The sequence below is a fragment of the Engystomops pustulosus genome, chromosome 9, assembly GCF_040894005.1.
Source record: "Engystomops pustulosus chromosome 9, aEngPut4.maternal, whole genome shotgun sequence".
NCBI classification, from domain to species: domain Eukaryota; kingdom Metazoa; phylum Chordata; class Amphibia; order Anura; family Leptodactylidae; genus Engystomops; species Engystomops pustulosus.
The window spans coordinates 18,316,393-18,332,530 of record NC_092419.1 but is presented as its reverse complement, the minus strand read 5'-3'; the positions used below and the strand labels follow the sequence as shown (position 1 = coordinate 18,332,530).

The 16,138-nt window shown below is 52.7% G+C and overlaps 1 protein-coding gene across 1 annotated transcript in view; it reads right to left on the bottom strand.

The window, feature by feature from the left end:
- DACH2 (dachshund family transcription factor 2) overlaps positions 1-16,138 on the bottom strand; it is a 226,968-nt gene that overhangs the window by 47,207 nt on the left and 163,623 nt on the right. Inside the window, exons 6-7 of the mRNA XM_072123223.1 lie at positions 12,364-12,499; positions 10,081-10,155 (exon numbers count right to left, since the gene is read on the bottom strand). Coding sequence (XP_071979324.1) covers positions 10,081-10,155; positions 12,364-12,499 — 211 coding nt within the window. The remainder of the gene's footprint in view (positions 1-10,080; positions 10,156-12,363; positions 12,500-16,138) is intronic.

Sequence of the window (16,138 nt, the reverse complement as noted above, 5' to 3'; positions counted from 1 at the left end):
GGGGGGCGGGGCTGTGACTACCTCTCACACAGGATATACAGGCAGGGGGCGGGGCTGTGACTACCTCTCACACAGGATATACAGGCAGGGGGCGGGGCTGTGACTACCTCTCACACAGGATATACAGGCAGGGGGCGGGGCTGTGACTACCTCTCACAGGATATACAGGCAGGAGGCGGGGCTGTGACTACCTCTCACAGGATATACAGGCAGGAGGCGGGGCTGTGACTACCTCTCACACAGGATATACAGGCAGTGAGCGGGGCTGTGACTACCTCTCATACAGGATATACAGGCAGGGGGGCGGGGCTGTGACTCTCTCTCACACAGGATATACAGGCAGGGGGCGGGGCTGTGACTACCTCTCACACAGGATATACAGGCAGGGGGCGGGGCTGTGACTACCTCTCACACAGGATATACCGGCAGGGGGGCGGGGCTGTGACTACCTCTCACACAGGATATACCGGCAGGGGGCGGGCTGTGACGACCTCTCACACAGGATATACAGGCAGGGGGCGGGGCTGTGACTACCTCTCACACAGGATATACAGGCAGGGGCGGGGCTGTGACTACCTCTCACACAGGATATACCGGCAGGGGGCGGGGCTGTGACCACCTCTCACACAGGATATACAGGCAGGGGGCGGGGCTGTGACCACCTCTCACACAGGATATACAGGCAGGGGGCGGGGCTGTGACTACCTCTCACACAGGATATACAGGCAGGGGGCGGGGCTGTGACTACCTCTCACACAGGATATACCGGCAGGGGGGCGGGGCTGTGACTACCTCTCACACAGGATATACCGGCAGGGGGCGGGGCTGTGACCACCTCTCACACAGGATATACAGGCAGGAGGTGGGGCTGTGACTACCCCTCACACAGGATATACAGGCAGGGGGCGGGGCTGTGACTACCTCTCACACAGGATATACAGGCAGGGGGCGGGGCTGTGACTACCTCTCACACAGGATATACAGGCAGGGGGCGGGGCTGTGACTACCTCTCACAGGATATACAGGCAGGAGGCGGGGCTGTGACTACCTCTCACAGGATATACAGGCAGGAGGCGGGGCTGTGACTACCTCTCACACAGGATATACAGGCAGGGGGCGGGGCTGTGACTACCTCTCACACAGGATATACAGGCAGTGAGCGGGGCTGTGACTACCTCTCATACAGGATATACAGGCAGGGGGGCGGGGCTGTGACTCTCTCTCACACAGGATATACAGGCAGGGGGCGGGGCTGTGACTACCTCTCACACAGGATATACAGGCAGGGGGCGGGGCTGTGACTACCTCTCACACAGGATATACCGGCAGGGGGGCGGGGCTGTGACTACCTCTCACACAGGATATACCGGCAGGGGGCGGGCTGTGACCACCTCTCACACAGGATATACAGGCAGGGGGCGGGGCTGTGACTACCTCTCACACAGGATATACAGGCAGGGGGCGGGGCTGTGACTACCTCTCACACAGGATATACAGGCAGGGGCGGGGCTGTGACTACCTCTCACACAGGATATACCGGCAGGGGGGCGGTGCTGTGACCACCTCTCACACAGGATATACAGGCAGGGGGCGGGGCTGTGACCACCTCTCACACAGGATATACAGGCAGGAGGTGGGGCTGTAACTACCCCTCACACAGGATATACAGGCAGGGGGGCGGGGCTGTGACTACCCCTCACACAGGATATACAGGCAGGGGGCAGGGCTGTGACTACCTTTCACACAGGATATACAGGCAGGGGGGCAGGGCTGTGACTACCTCTCACACAGGATATACCGGCAGGGGGCGGGGCTGTGACCACCTCTCACACAGGATATACAGGCAGGAGGTGGGGCTGTGACTACCCCTCACACAGGATATACAGGCAGGGGGGCGGGGCTGTGACTACCCCTCACACAGGATATACAGGCAGGGGGCAGGGCTGTGACTACCTCTCACACAGGATATACAGGCAGGGGGCGGGGCTGTGACTACCTTTCACACAGGATATACAGGCAGGGGGGCGGGGCTGTGACTACCTCTCACACAGGATATACCGGCAGGGGGCGGGGCTGTGACCACCTCTCACACAGGATATACAGGCAGGGGGTGGGGCTGTGACTACCTCTCACACAGGATATACAGGCAGGGGGCGGGGCTGTGACCTCTCACACAGGATATACAGGCAGGGGGCGGGGCTGTGACTACCCCTCACGCAGGATATACAGGCAGGGGGCGGGGCTGTGACTACCCCTCACGCAGGATATACAGGCAGGGGGCGGGGCTGTGACTACCCCTCACGCAGGATATACAGGCAGGGGGCGGGGCTGTGACTACCCCTCACGCAGGATAAACAGGCAGGGGGCGGGGCTGTGCCTACCTCTCACACAGGATATACAGGCAGGGGGCGGGGCTGTGCCTACCTCTCACACAGGATATACAGGCAGGGGGTGGGGCTGTGACTACCTCTCACACAGGATATACAGGCAAGGGGCGGGGCTGTGACTACCTCTCACACAGGATATACAGGCAGGGGGGCGGGGCTGTGACTACCTCACACAGGATATACAGGCAGGGGGGCGGGGCTGTGACTACCTCTCACACAGGATATACAGGCAGGGGGGCGGGGCTGTGACTACCTCTCACACAGGATATACAGGCAGGGGGCGGGGCTGTGACTACCTCTCACACAGGATATACAGGCAGGGGGCGGGGCTGTGACTACCTCTCACACAGGATATACAGGCAGGGGGCGGGGCTGTGACTACCTCTCACAGGATATACAGGCAGGAGGCGGGGCTGTGACTACCTCTCACAGGATATACAGGCAGGAGGCGGGGCTGTGACTACCTCTCACACAGGATATACAGGCAGTGAGCGGGGCTGTGACTACCTCTCATACAGGATATACAGGCAGGGGGGCGGGGCTGTGACTCTCTCTCACACAGGATATACAGGCAGGGGGCGGGGCTGTGACTACCTCTCACACAGGATATACAGGCAGGGGGCGGGGCTGTGACTACCTCTCACACAGGATATACCGGCAGGGGGGCGGGGCTGTGACTACCTCTCACACAGGATATACCGGCAGGGGGCGGGCTGTGACCACCTCTCACACAGGATATACAGGCAGGGGGCGGGGCTGTGACTACCTCTCACACAGGATATACAGGCAGGGGCGGGGCTGTGACTACCTCTCACACAGGATATACAGGCAGGGGGCGGGGCTGTGACCACCTCTCACACAGGATATACAGGCAGGGGGCGGGGCTGTGACCACCTCTCACACAGGATATACAGGCAGGGGGCGGGGCTGTGACTACCTCTCACACAGGATATACAGGCAGGGGGCGGGGCTGTGACTACCTCTCACACAGGATATACCGGCAGGGGGGCGGGGCTGTGACTACCTCTCACACAGGATATACCGGCAGGGGGCGGGGCTGTGACTACCTCTCACACAGGATATACAGGCAGGGGGCGGGGCTGTGACTACCTCTCACACAGGATATACCGGCAGGGGGGCGGGGCTGTGACCACCTCTCACACAGGATATACAGGCAGGGGGCGGGGCTGTGACTACCTCTCACACAGGATATACAGGCAGGGGCGGGGCTGTGACTACCTCTCACACAGGATATACCGGCAGGGGGGCGGTGCTGTGACCACCTCTCACACAGGATATACAGGCAGGAGGTGGGGCTGTGACTACCCCTCACACAGGATATACAGGCAGGGGGGCGGGGCTGTGACTACCCCTCACACAGGATATACAGGCAGGGGGCAGGGCTGTGACTACCTTTCACACAGGATATACAGGCAGGGGGGCGGGGCTGTGACTACCTCTCACACAGGATATACCGGCAGGGGGCGGGGCTGTGACCACCTCTCACACAGGATATACAGGCAGGAGGTGGGGCTGTGACTACCCCTCACACAGGATATACAGGCAGGGGGGCGGGGCTGTGACTACCCCTCACACAGGATATACAGGCAGGGGGCAGGGCTGTGACTACCTCTCACACAGGATATACAGGCAGGGGGCGGGGCTGTGACTACCTCTCACACAGGATATACAGGCAGGGGGCGGGGCTGTGACTACCTCTCACAGGATATACAGGCAGGAGGCGGGGCTGTGACTACCTCTCACAGGATATACAGGCAGGAGGCGGGGCTGTGACTACCTCTCACACAGGATATACAGGCAGTGAGCGGGGCTGTGACTACCTCTCATACAGGATATACAGGCAGGGGGGCGGGGCTGTGACTACCTCTCACACAGGATATACAGGCAGGGGGCGGGGCTGTGACTACCTCTCACACAGGATATACCGGCAGGGGGGCGGGGCTGTGACTACCTCTCACACAGGATATACCGGCAGGGGGGCGGGGCTGTGACTCTCTCTCACACAGGATATACAGGCAGGGGGCGGGGCTGTGACTACCTCTCACACAGGATATACAGGCAGGGGGCGGGGCTGTGACTACCTCTCACACAGGATATACCGGCAGGGGGGCGGGGCTGTGACTACCTCTCACACAGGATATACCGGCAGGGGGCGGGCTGTGACCACCTCTCACACAGGATATACAGGCAGGGGGCGGGGCTGTGACTACCTCTCACACAGGATATACAGGCAGGGGCGGGGCTGTGACTACCTCTCACACAGGATATACAGGCAGGGGGCGGGGCTGTGACCACCTCTCACACAGGATATACAGGCAGGGGGCGGGGCTGTGACCACCTCTCACACAGGATATACAGGCAGGGGGCGGGGCTGTGACTACCTCTCACACAGGATATACAGGCAGGGGGCGGGGCTGTGACTACCTCTCACACAGGATATACCGGCAGGGGGGCGGGGCTGTGACTACCTCTCACACAGGATATACCGGCAGGGGGCGGGGCTGTGACTACCTCTCACACAGGATATACAGGCAGGGGGCGGGGCTGTGACTACCTCTCACACAGGATATACCGGCAGGGGGGCGGGGCTGTGACCACCTCTCACACAGGATATACAGGCAGGGGGCGGGGCTGTGACTACCTCTCACACAGGATATACAGGCAGGGGCGGGGCTGTGACTACCTCTCACACAGGATATACCGGCAGGGGGGCGGTGCTGTGACCACCTCTCACACAGGATATACAGGCAGGAGGTGGGGCTGTGACTACCCCTCACACAGGATATACAGGCAGGGGGGCGGGGCTGTGACTACCCCTCACACAGGATATACAGGCAGGGGGCAGGGCTGTGACTACCTTTCACACAGGATATACAGGCAGGGGGGCGGGGCTGTGACTACCTCTCACACAGGATATACCGGCAGGGGGCGGGGCTGTGACCACCTCTCACACAGGATATACAGGCAGGAGGTGGGGCTGTGACTACCCCTCACACAGGATATACAGGCAGGGGGGCGGGGCTGTGACTACCCCTCACACAGGATATACAGGCAGGGGGCAGGGCTGTGACTACCTCTCACACAGGATATACAGGCAGGGGGCGGGGCTGTGACTACCTTTCACACAGGATATACAGGCAGGGGGGCGGGGCTGTGACTACCCCTCACACAGGATATACAGGCAGGGGGCGGTGCTGTGACTACCCCTCACACAGGATATACATGGTTGTCAGCAGTGATAGTGTTAATATATTAGAGTTGTCAACATAGCTGCTGACATAAAGTGCCCCCCATGTGTCAGTCCCTGCTGCCCCCTCCTTGTTCACGTCTTACGGCTGGCGCTTGATGCTTCCTTATTCTTTGTTACCGCGTTGCAGGCGATTTACGATGTGGCGAGCGATAAATCATTTTTAAAATCATGATGATATTACTGGAAGCAGATGTGAGGACATATGCCGCCCGCGCCGCAGCCACGCACTTACCTGTCACACGTAATAAATGTGAGCCCCTCGCATTAGGTGCCTTCTATTCTTTGGGGGTGGGGAGGGGGGGGCACATATTTATTTCACTGATTGTATAATTTATGGATGAATTCTGTTTCCTTCTTGGTTGTGATTCAGATGTTCTGATAATGACTTCAGTGTTGAGGAGCAGGGGGGCAGCGCCCCCGTCCTGTGCGGCCCCCGACATCACTTACTGCTGCAGATGGGAACAATCCAAAACAGAACCTTATACTCCAGTCACTTATAAATCTGCACCGGGGACATCCATAGCTCATTGGGAAAAGTTCTGGTAACTGATCGTCTCAGCTCCTGGAATATATAGCTACAGAGAACAATGCATCTCCCACAATGCAGTGCAGCAGAGCACACACCGCGCAAGAATAGCTAGGGACAAAACCCAACACTGCTGCAGAGAGCTCAGAGCACAGCAGTGTGAGGACACACCCCTCAGTGCACTCGGAGAAGCTACAATCCTGGAATATAAATAAATTTATCACAGTCCTGCTGCTACTAACAACATAGACAAAGGTCTTCTTCTAGAATGTAGTCATAGACAAGGTTTTCTATCTGATCTAATAATGAAACATTGTATCACTGTGAAGTTGATGTAGAAACCTTTTTCATTTTGTATTCCTGTGGAATTCATGGAATATTAGGTTTTAACTCCTTAACACCTTAAAGGGCCCTTTTATGTTTTTTGCATTTTAATTTTTTACTTCCCACCTATAACTTTTTTATATTTCCATGTACAGAGCTGTGCGATGGCTTGTTTTCTGTATAACAAATTGCACTTCATAGTGACGGTATTTAATATTCCATGTTGTGTACTGGGAAGCGGGAAAAAATACCAAATGCAGTGAAATAGGTAAAAACCCGCATATGAACCATTTTCTTGTAGGCTTGGATTTTACGTCTCTCACTGTGCGACCCACAGGCTCCTCTTCGGGTCCCTGCTAACGTTATTGTGCGTGCCAGCCGTGTGTAGGGACCAGAAGAGGAACTGGAGCATTCCAAGCAAGAAGAGGACCTACAGGGGGTGTCAGAAAGGTGAGTACAGTGTTAATATTTTTTTTTATTAAAGGCTTGGCATACCCGGGTCAGGGGCTGGCAGGCTATATACTGGGGGACATAGGCTGCTGGCTATACACTGGGGGAGCCAGGGGCTGGCAGGCTATATACTGGGGGAGCCAGGGGCTGGCAATATACTGGGGGAGCCAGGGGCTGGCTATATACTGGGGGACATAGGCTGCTGGCTATACACTGGGGGAGCCAGGGGCTGGCAGGCTATATACTGGGGGAGCCAGGGGCTGGCAATATACTGGGGGAGCCAGGGGCTGGCTATATACTGGGGGACATAGGCTGCTGGCTATACACTGGGGGAGCCAGGGGCTGGCAGGCTATATACTGGGGGAGCCAGGGGCTGGCAATATACTGGGGGAGCCAGGGGCTGGCTATATACTGGGGGACATAGGCTGCTGGCTATACACTGGGGGAGCCAGGGGCTGGCAGGCTATATACTGGGGGAGCCAGGGGCTGGCAATATACTGGGGGAGCCAGGGGCTGGCTATATACTGGGGGACATAGGCTGCTGGCTATACACTGGGGGAGCCAGGGGCTGGCAGGCTATATACTGGGGGAGCCAGGGGCTGGCAGGCTATATACTGGGGAAGCCAGGGGCTGGCAGGCTATATACTGGGGAAGCCAGGGGCTGGCAGGCTATATACTGGGGAAGCCAGGGGCTGGCAGGCTATATACTGGGGAAGCCAGGGGCTGGCAGGCTATATACTGGGGAAGCCAGGGGCTGGCAGGCTATATACTGGGGGACATAGGCTTCTGGCTATATACTGGGGGGAGGGGGCTGGGTATATACCGGGGAGGCTGTGACCAATGTATTTCCCACCCTCGGCTCAAGTCAATAGGTTTTCCTAGGTTTTTGTGTTAAAATTAGGTACCTCGGTACCTTAAAACCAAATTCTTCATTTTACCATTTTCTGGCTCTAATAACTTGTTCATACTTCGGTGTACGGAGCTGAGGGGGATGTCATTTTTTGGCAAGATGAAATGACATTTTCAATGTTACCGTTTTGAGGACTGTATGGACTTTTGATCTCTATTTATAAATTTTTTTTTTAATATGTTGCAAAATGGCAAAAAAGTGTTGTTTACGACTTTGGGTCTATTTTCTGTTATTGGGTTAAACGCCGGGAATAACCGTTATTTTATTTTGATAGATCGGACAGTTTGGGATGTGGCGATACCTGACATGGTTATGATTTTTACTGTTTATTTTATATCAGTTCTAGGGAAAGGGGGGGGGTGCTTTGAATTTTTATGCTTTTAAAATGTATTATTTACTATTTTTCAGACCCTCTAGGTAACATTAACCCTAGGTTGTCTGATTGATCCTACCATATACCACCACACTACAATATAGCAGTATATGGGGATTTTACTGACCATTTATGACAATATGCCACAAAATCTCCCTCACCAATGTGAGTGTACATTACAATAAAAACATAACTATTTTTTTTTATTCTAGCTCTAGGGACAATACCCAACACTGCTGCAGAGAGCACAGCACACAGTAGTGTGAGGACACGCTCCCAGTGCACTTGAAGGATCTTCAAACCTGGAATATAAATCCATATTTCACAGTCCTGCTGCTACTAACAGCTTACACAGAGGTCTGACTACACACCCCTCAGGGACAATACATAACATTGGCTGCAGAGAGCACAGTAGTCTAAGGACACACCTCCAGGTACAATCACAGTCCTGCTGCTACTTACAACATACACACGACGGTATGATTACACATCTCTACAGGGTCAGTACATAACACTGGCTGCAGCGGGCAGAGAGCACAGCAGTGTGAGGTCTGCACAGACATCCCTCCAGGGACATTACATAGCACTGGCTGCAGAGAGCACAGAACACAGCAGTGTGAGGTCTGATTACACATCCCTCCAGGGACATTACATAGCACTGGCTGCAGAGAGCACAGAACACAGCAGTGTGAGGTCTGAACAGACATCTCTCCAGGGACAATACATAACACTGGCTGCAGAGAGCACAGAGCACAGCAGTGTGAGGTCTGAATAGACATCCCTCCAGGGACATTACATAGCACTGGCTGCAGTCTGCATGCTCGCACCTTCTGACCTTCTCTCCTTGTTAGTGACCTGCACCTCCTGTGATGCCAGTGATGTCGCATTTATGAAACATTTGGGGCGTTACATGCGTGTGGTGACGCTGTGATACATGTTTTGTACAGTATCTGATGCGCCCGGGGCCTGACATGTACAGATTGCGGCGTGTGCTGAAAGTGCTGACGTGTCGCTCCGTGTCAGGAATCCCATTTAGGAAACTACCGGATAATCCCATTTCTTAGAATCACAGAGTCAATAGTGAGCGGTGCGCGGCGCATAACAAGGAGGACCCCGCACATAATCACATTTCACCTCCAGCCCCCCAGGACGCTGCCGCCACTTTCCTTACTATTTGTCAGGCCTGTAATAACTGGGGGATGGTGATCAGAGTCTTAAAGGGGCAGGTGACAACACCCCTGTGATTAGCGGAGGTGCAATGGTCACCCCTATCCTGTGGACCCGTCCTGCCCCATCTTCTTAGTAGCAGAGATAATCCAACCTGTGATATCCTGCCCTAGTCACACAGCTGAGGGTTTGACACACTGTGTTAGTCTGGACAATCCTCTCTGAGTACAGAGCAGACTCTTGTCCTCTTGTCTCAGGTTCTCGGCTGCTACAATGTATCAGTGCAGAAAGGATGGAAGAGATTGTTCAGTTTGTCCAGGACGAGATGAGACATTTTTTTTAGTTCGGATTTTTCTGACTATGGAGTTACAAACATTTCTATTCACTGACAGCAAACAGAGATCTGGTAAGTGGCAAAGAGATGATAGAACTGCATCCATAAGAAAGTTGTGGAACTTTTCATTTTACTGCAATGAAACTTATTATCCAGAAATATTCTGTAAGAAGCAACAGAAATCCGTACGTGACGTATACAAACGCACAACGTCTCCTGATCTGCCGCACATTAATACACGGGAGACCCCGAACATCACTCGCAAGATCTGCACCCAGGAGGGATTGGACCTGGTGGGTTTATGTCAGGGGTAGGTGATGGCGTCGGGGGTCACTTACCTTTCTCCTTTAACATCTTCTTGATGCTGGGTCCAGTATCTTGGTCGGTGAGGTCTCCATCTCGGGTTAACAAAGCTGCAAACAGAGAAGATGTTACTGAGGGACATGGGGGGAAGGGGGGGGGGGCAAAGGAAAAATAGAGGAGACAAGGGCAGGAATAAGGGGGCAATAATAGGGGAGCAGATGGAAAGGGGCAACAGTGATGACATGAGGGCAATATGGAGGTAAAAGGGAATGGAGACAATGACAGAAGAATAGAGGGGCAAATATTCAGAGACTGGGGAGAGGAGTCAGGAAAGAGAGAGATGGGGAGGAAAGAGCAGAGGTGGAGGTAGAGACGACTCATAAAGGGAGGAAGGGCACAGAGGTGGAGGTAGAGACGCCTTATAAGGAGGAAGGGCAGAGAGGTGGAGGTAGAGACGCCTCCTGAGGAGGAAGGGCAGAGAGGTGGAGGTAGAGACGCCTCCTGAGGAGCAAGGGCAGAGAGGTGGAGGTAGAGATGCCTCATAAAGGGAGGAAGGGCACAGAGGTGGAGGTAGAGACGCCTCCTGAGGAGGAAGGGCACAGAGGTGGAGGTAGAGACACCTCATAAAGGGAGGACGGGCAGAGAGGTGGAGGAAGAGACGACTCCTGAGGAGCAAGGGCAGAGAGGTGGAGGTAGAGATGCCTCATAAAGGGAGAAAGGGCACAGAGGTGGAGGTAGAGACGCCTCCTGAGGAGGAAGGGCACAGAGGTGGAGGTAGAGACACCTCATAAAGGGAGGAAGGGCAGAGAGGTGGAGGTAGAGACGCCTCCTGAGGAGCAAGGGCAGAGAGGTGGAGGTAGAGATGCCTCATAAAGGGAGGAAGGGCACAGAGGTGGAGGTAGAGACGCCTCCTGAGGAGGAAGGGCACAGAGGTGGAGGTAGAGACACCTCATAAAGGGAGGAAGGGCACAGAGGTGGAGGTAGAGACGCCTCCTGAGGAGGAAGGGCACAGAGGTGGAGGTAGAGACGCCTCATAAAGGGAGGAAGGGCAGAGAGGTGGAGGTAGAGACGCCTCCTGAGGAGCAAGGGCAGAGAGGTGGAGGTAGAGATGCCTCATAAAGGGAGGAAGGGCACAGAGGTGGAGGTAGAGACGCCTCCTGAGGAGGAAGGGCAGAGAGGTGGAGGTAGAGACGCCTCATAAAGGGAGGAAGGGCAGAGAGGTGGAGGTAGAGACGCCTCGTAAAGGGAGGAAGGGAAGAGAGATGGAGACGCCTCCTGAGGAGGAAGGGCAGAGAGGTGGAGGTAGAGACGCCTCCTGAGGAGGAAGGGCAGAGAGGTGGAGGTAGAGACGCCTCATGAGGAGGAAGGGCAGAGAGGTGGAGGTAGAGGCGCCTCCTGAGGAGGAAGGGCAGAGAGGTGGAGGTAGAGGCGCCTCCTGAGGAGGAAGGGCAGAGAGGTGGAGGTAGAGACTCCTCACGAGGAGGAAGGGCAGAGAGGTGGAGGTAGAGACTCCTCATGAGGAGGAAGGGCAGAGAGGTGGAGGTAGAGACTCCTCATGTGAAGGAAGGGCAGAGAGGTGGACGTAGAGATGCCTTAGGAGGAGGAAGGGCACAGAGGTGGAGGTAGAGACGCCTCCTGAGGAGGAAGGGCACAGAGGTGGAGGTAGAGACGCCTCCTGAGGAGGAAGGGAAGAGAGGTGGAGGTAGAGACGCCTCCTGAGGAGGAAGGACAGAGAGGTGGAGGGTAGAGACTCCTCATGAGGAGGAAGGACAGAGAGGTGGAGGTAGAGACTCCTCATGAGGAGGAAGGGCAGAGAGGTGGAGGTAGAGACGCCTCATAAAGGGAGGAAGGGCAGAGAGGTGGAGGTAGAGACGCCTCGTAAAGGGAGGAAGGGAAGAGAGATGAAGATGGAGACGCCTCCTGAGGAGGAAGGGCAGAGAGGTGGAGGTAGAGACTCCTCATGAGGAGGAAGGGCAGAGAGGTGGAGGTAGAGACGCCTCATAAAGGGAGGAAGGGCAGAGAGGTGGAGGTAGAGACGCCTCGTAAAGGGAGGAAGGGAAGAGAGATGGAGATGGAGACGCCTCCTGAGGAGGAAGGGCAGAGAGGTGGAGGTAGAGACGCCTCCTGAGGAGGAAGGGCAGAGAGGTGGAGGTAGAGACGCCTCATGAGGAGGAAGGGCAGAGAGGTGGAGGTAGAGGCGCCTCCTGAGGAGGAAGGGCAGAGAGGTGGAGGTAGAGACTCCTCATGAGGAGGAAGGGCACAGAGGTGGAGGTAGAGACTCCTCACGAGGAGGTACATAGAGTCGGGGTGTTACTCACGGACACGGTCAGCAATGTTGTCTAGCTGTGAGGGGGAGCTGGAGACACTACTGCTCTGGTGGGAGGAGGCATGGCTGCCGGGCCGCTGACCATCCTCTAAGGAGGGGGCGGGGGAGGGGCTGTCCTGGATCCTTTCCTAGAGAAAAAGACACATAAGACAATGATGGACATTACTGTAAGCTCTGATATTGGATTGTGTTATGGTCACGTCCAGTAGTTGGGTCATGCTGGGAGTTGTAGTGCTCTACGTGTACAGTGTAACAGATTTCTATTGTGATCACATCCATACATAATAACCATGATTATAGACCTGGCTTGTTTCCAGCTCACTGATTGGCTGCTTCCTCGCTCTATAGGTAATGGACATGTTCCAAACGACTCATGTGATAATTACGAGTGTTGATTTAATTAGATGTAAATTTATGGATATGGGTATTTGCTATAGCGGTATACAGACTGCGGCGTTTGACCTCCAGTAATCTTCAGACCTCCGGGCAGGGTCCCCCTTTATGATTGGCACCCCCTGACCCTGAGCGCTGTCATAACGAGGGGGCTGACGAGTTATTTCCCCGGACGTGGCGGCGGCGCGGCCTGTAATCAGTATGCATCTATTTAGCTAGTTAGCCGCAATCTTCCGCGCTCCATTAGGCGACTACTGTTGTGTCGCCGCCTTGTTACCGTTTCGCTGCGACTTAATCTATTTTTATTACAGACGAGAAGTAAAGTGATGACGGCCGCCGCCCCCTGGCCCACGCAGGGTTAACCGCCATCCAGCTAATCAATGAGCGCCGAAAAATATTTCACATCGCAACATTTTTGCTCCTTTTTTTTATTTGCCATTTCGGATCTTTTACTGTTCGGTCTCACTCCATATATTTTATACCCTTTGCCGCCGCCAGTCTCTCCGCGGACGCCGCCAACGCCGGCGCCGCAGCCAATGAGGATTTTAGGGGCCGATATTGAAACAATGTAACAGATTATGATTTCATAAGAAAAATATTTCCATGGGGTTTAATGGAGTCTACTAAACATTTGGGGACAGGGCGACGCACGGGAGCAGAGGAGATGGAGGAGAGGACTTGTATATCACACGCGGGGGGCTTTCTTATTGGGGGTGTCCCATGTGTCCTACATGCCATAACCCCTTCTAGGACATTTATACCAAGGTCACATACTCTAGTCACACCCAGAGCTGCATTCCATCTTCTACATTACATTCAGGCTGCTTGAGAACAACCAGCAGAATTAAGAACGCAGCTCTGGGAGTCCGTGATGTAGAGAACATTGATGAATCACATCTGAGACTGTAGATGTTTTGGTAGAGGAATTCTAAACGCAGCTTTAGATGTGAATAGAGAAGGCCACCCTGATTATGTGATGGTTGTAGCAGTACTGGGATTGCAGCTCTGGATAGGAATAGAGTAGATAACATTGATTAAATAGAAGTAGAAAAGCAGCCCGGAGCGTGGCTCCATGATACAGTCAGGATTGAGACTGCAGCTCTGGATGTGAATGGAGTAGGCAACATTAATGGAGCAGAATTGGGGGGCAGCTCTAGATGTGAATGGAGCAGAAAGCATAGATACATAGAATGGTGTGTGCAGCTTTGGGTTTGACTGGAGGATACTCCTAACTATAAGAGAATGCTATGCATGCAGCTTTGGTTGTGTGACAGAATTTAAATGAGATGGGTGGAGCTAAGGAAGGGCTTTGTGTCCAGGTGATAAATTCCTATCATCTCTCATATATTTAAAGGGTCAATGCAACAAGTGATCCAAGAACATAGAAGTTAAAGGAAATTCAAAATCAATCACAATAATCCAGGCACTGTGACTGTGGGAATCTTCTTATATTTGTTATCAATGGCCTCTTTCCTTCTAATATCAACTTTTAAAATTATGCTGATTATCTAGAAGGGCTCTGGGGGTGTTACCAGAGGCAGAGGGAGGGGGGGGGGGGGTGAGACAGTGTTATAGCCCGTGAAGCTGCAGCACGTTTCTGGTAACACCAGGGTCTCTGGTATCACCCCCAGAGTCCTTCAGGCTCATTAGCATAATTGTAAAAGTTGATATTAGAAGGAAGGAGGCCATTGATAATAGATATAAGAAGATTCCCACAGTCCCGGTGCCTGGATCTATGAGTAATGTCCATGGTTTATCAGGTTGGATTATGATGGGAGATTTCCTTTAAGGTTAAGTCAATAATTTTGGATTTAAACATAATATTGAATAATGCATAATCTGGAATGATTAATCAGTGATATTATATATAGAACAGATTCTGAAGGTCTAGAAAAGTGACAGATTATCTTGACATTTATTAGTCTCTGTGTGACAGCGATTCCGCAGAGTACAATATTATTTTATCACCCAGCTTTCCCCATCCCCAGAATAGCAAGAGTAGCAATATTTGTTCTTAGAGGAAGGTTATTACATTATAGATTCAGGACTTTAGAAGAATTGGTATAAGGATATGATGACCCAGCTTTCCCAGACTCCTTAAAATATTCAGAAGAGATACAGACATTTCAGGAGCATAGAAAAGCAGATTTACAATTTGCTGCCTCATGATGGAATAATGGCTGTAGAGTGTAAATATCACCAGCGATGCTGAGAAAGCCGGATCTAAGCAACACGCAAGACACAACGTTATATCCCACAGAGGAGATCATACATGACATTACTTATCCTGTACTGATCCTGAGTTACATCCTGTATTATACGCCAGAGCTGCACTCACTATTCTGCTGCTGGTGCAGTCACTGTGTACATACATGACATTACTTATCCTGTACTGATCCTGAGTTACATCCTGTATAATACTCCAGAGCTGCACTCATTATTCTGCTGCTGGTGCAGTCACTGTGTACATACATGACATTACTTATCATGTACTGATCCTGAGTTACATCCTGTATTATACTCCAGAGCTGCACTCACTATTCTGCTGCTGGTGCAGTCACTGTGTACATACATGACATTACTTATCCTGTACTGATCCTGAGTTACATCCTGTATAATACTCCAGAGCTGCACTCACTATTCTGCTGCTGGTGGAGTCACTGTGTACATACATGACATTACTTATCCTGTACTGATCCTGAGTTACATCCTGTATTATACCCCACAGCTGCACTCACTATTCCGCTGCTGGTGCAGTCACTGTGTACATACATGACATTACTTATCCTGTACTGATCCTGAGTTACATCCTGTAGATCTTTTATTTTATATAAAAGTAAAAAACATAACAATACAAACAAAACATAACATACAATATATACAATCTCTTACCTGCTGGTCCAGCCACATTCACACCTAGTAAAAACAATAACTTAAAATACACCGTAATGAACACCAATTACCACAACCCCCACCCAACCAATTATCACAACCTAAACCAAACCAATAAACAATAAGAAAAGCCACACCCACAAATAAAACATAAATGACTATAAAATATACATAAACCCACCCCACACCCTCTAATAACAAACCACCCCACACAGATCACATCCCACACCCATTTTTTTTTTTTTTTTTTTTTTTCCAATATATAATAACAAATACACATAACACTACACTAAACTAAATCCCTCGCCCGCACCCTCCCCTTCCCCCCAGACACTGGTCTAACGTCCAAAGTTTGCGTTAAGTAGTCCAGACCAGTGCCCAGGGTCATAGAGTCCAAGGTCACTTGTTCGTAAATCCCACCACCATCACCCCCCTCCCAACCTAACACTAATCCCAAACCCCACTATATACAATATATACAG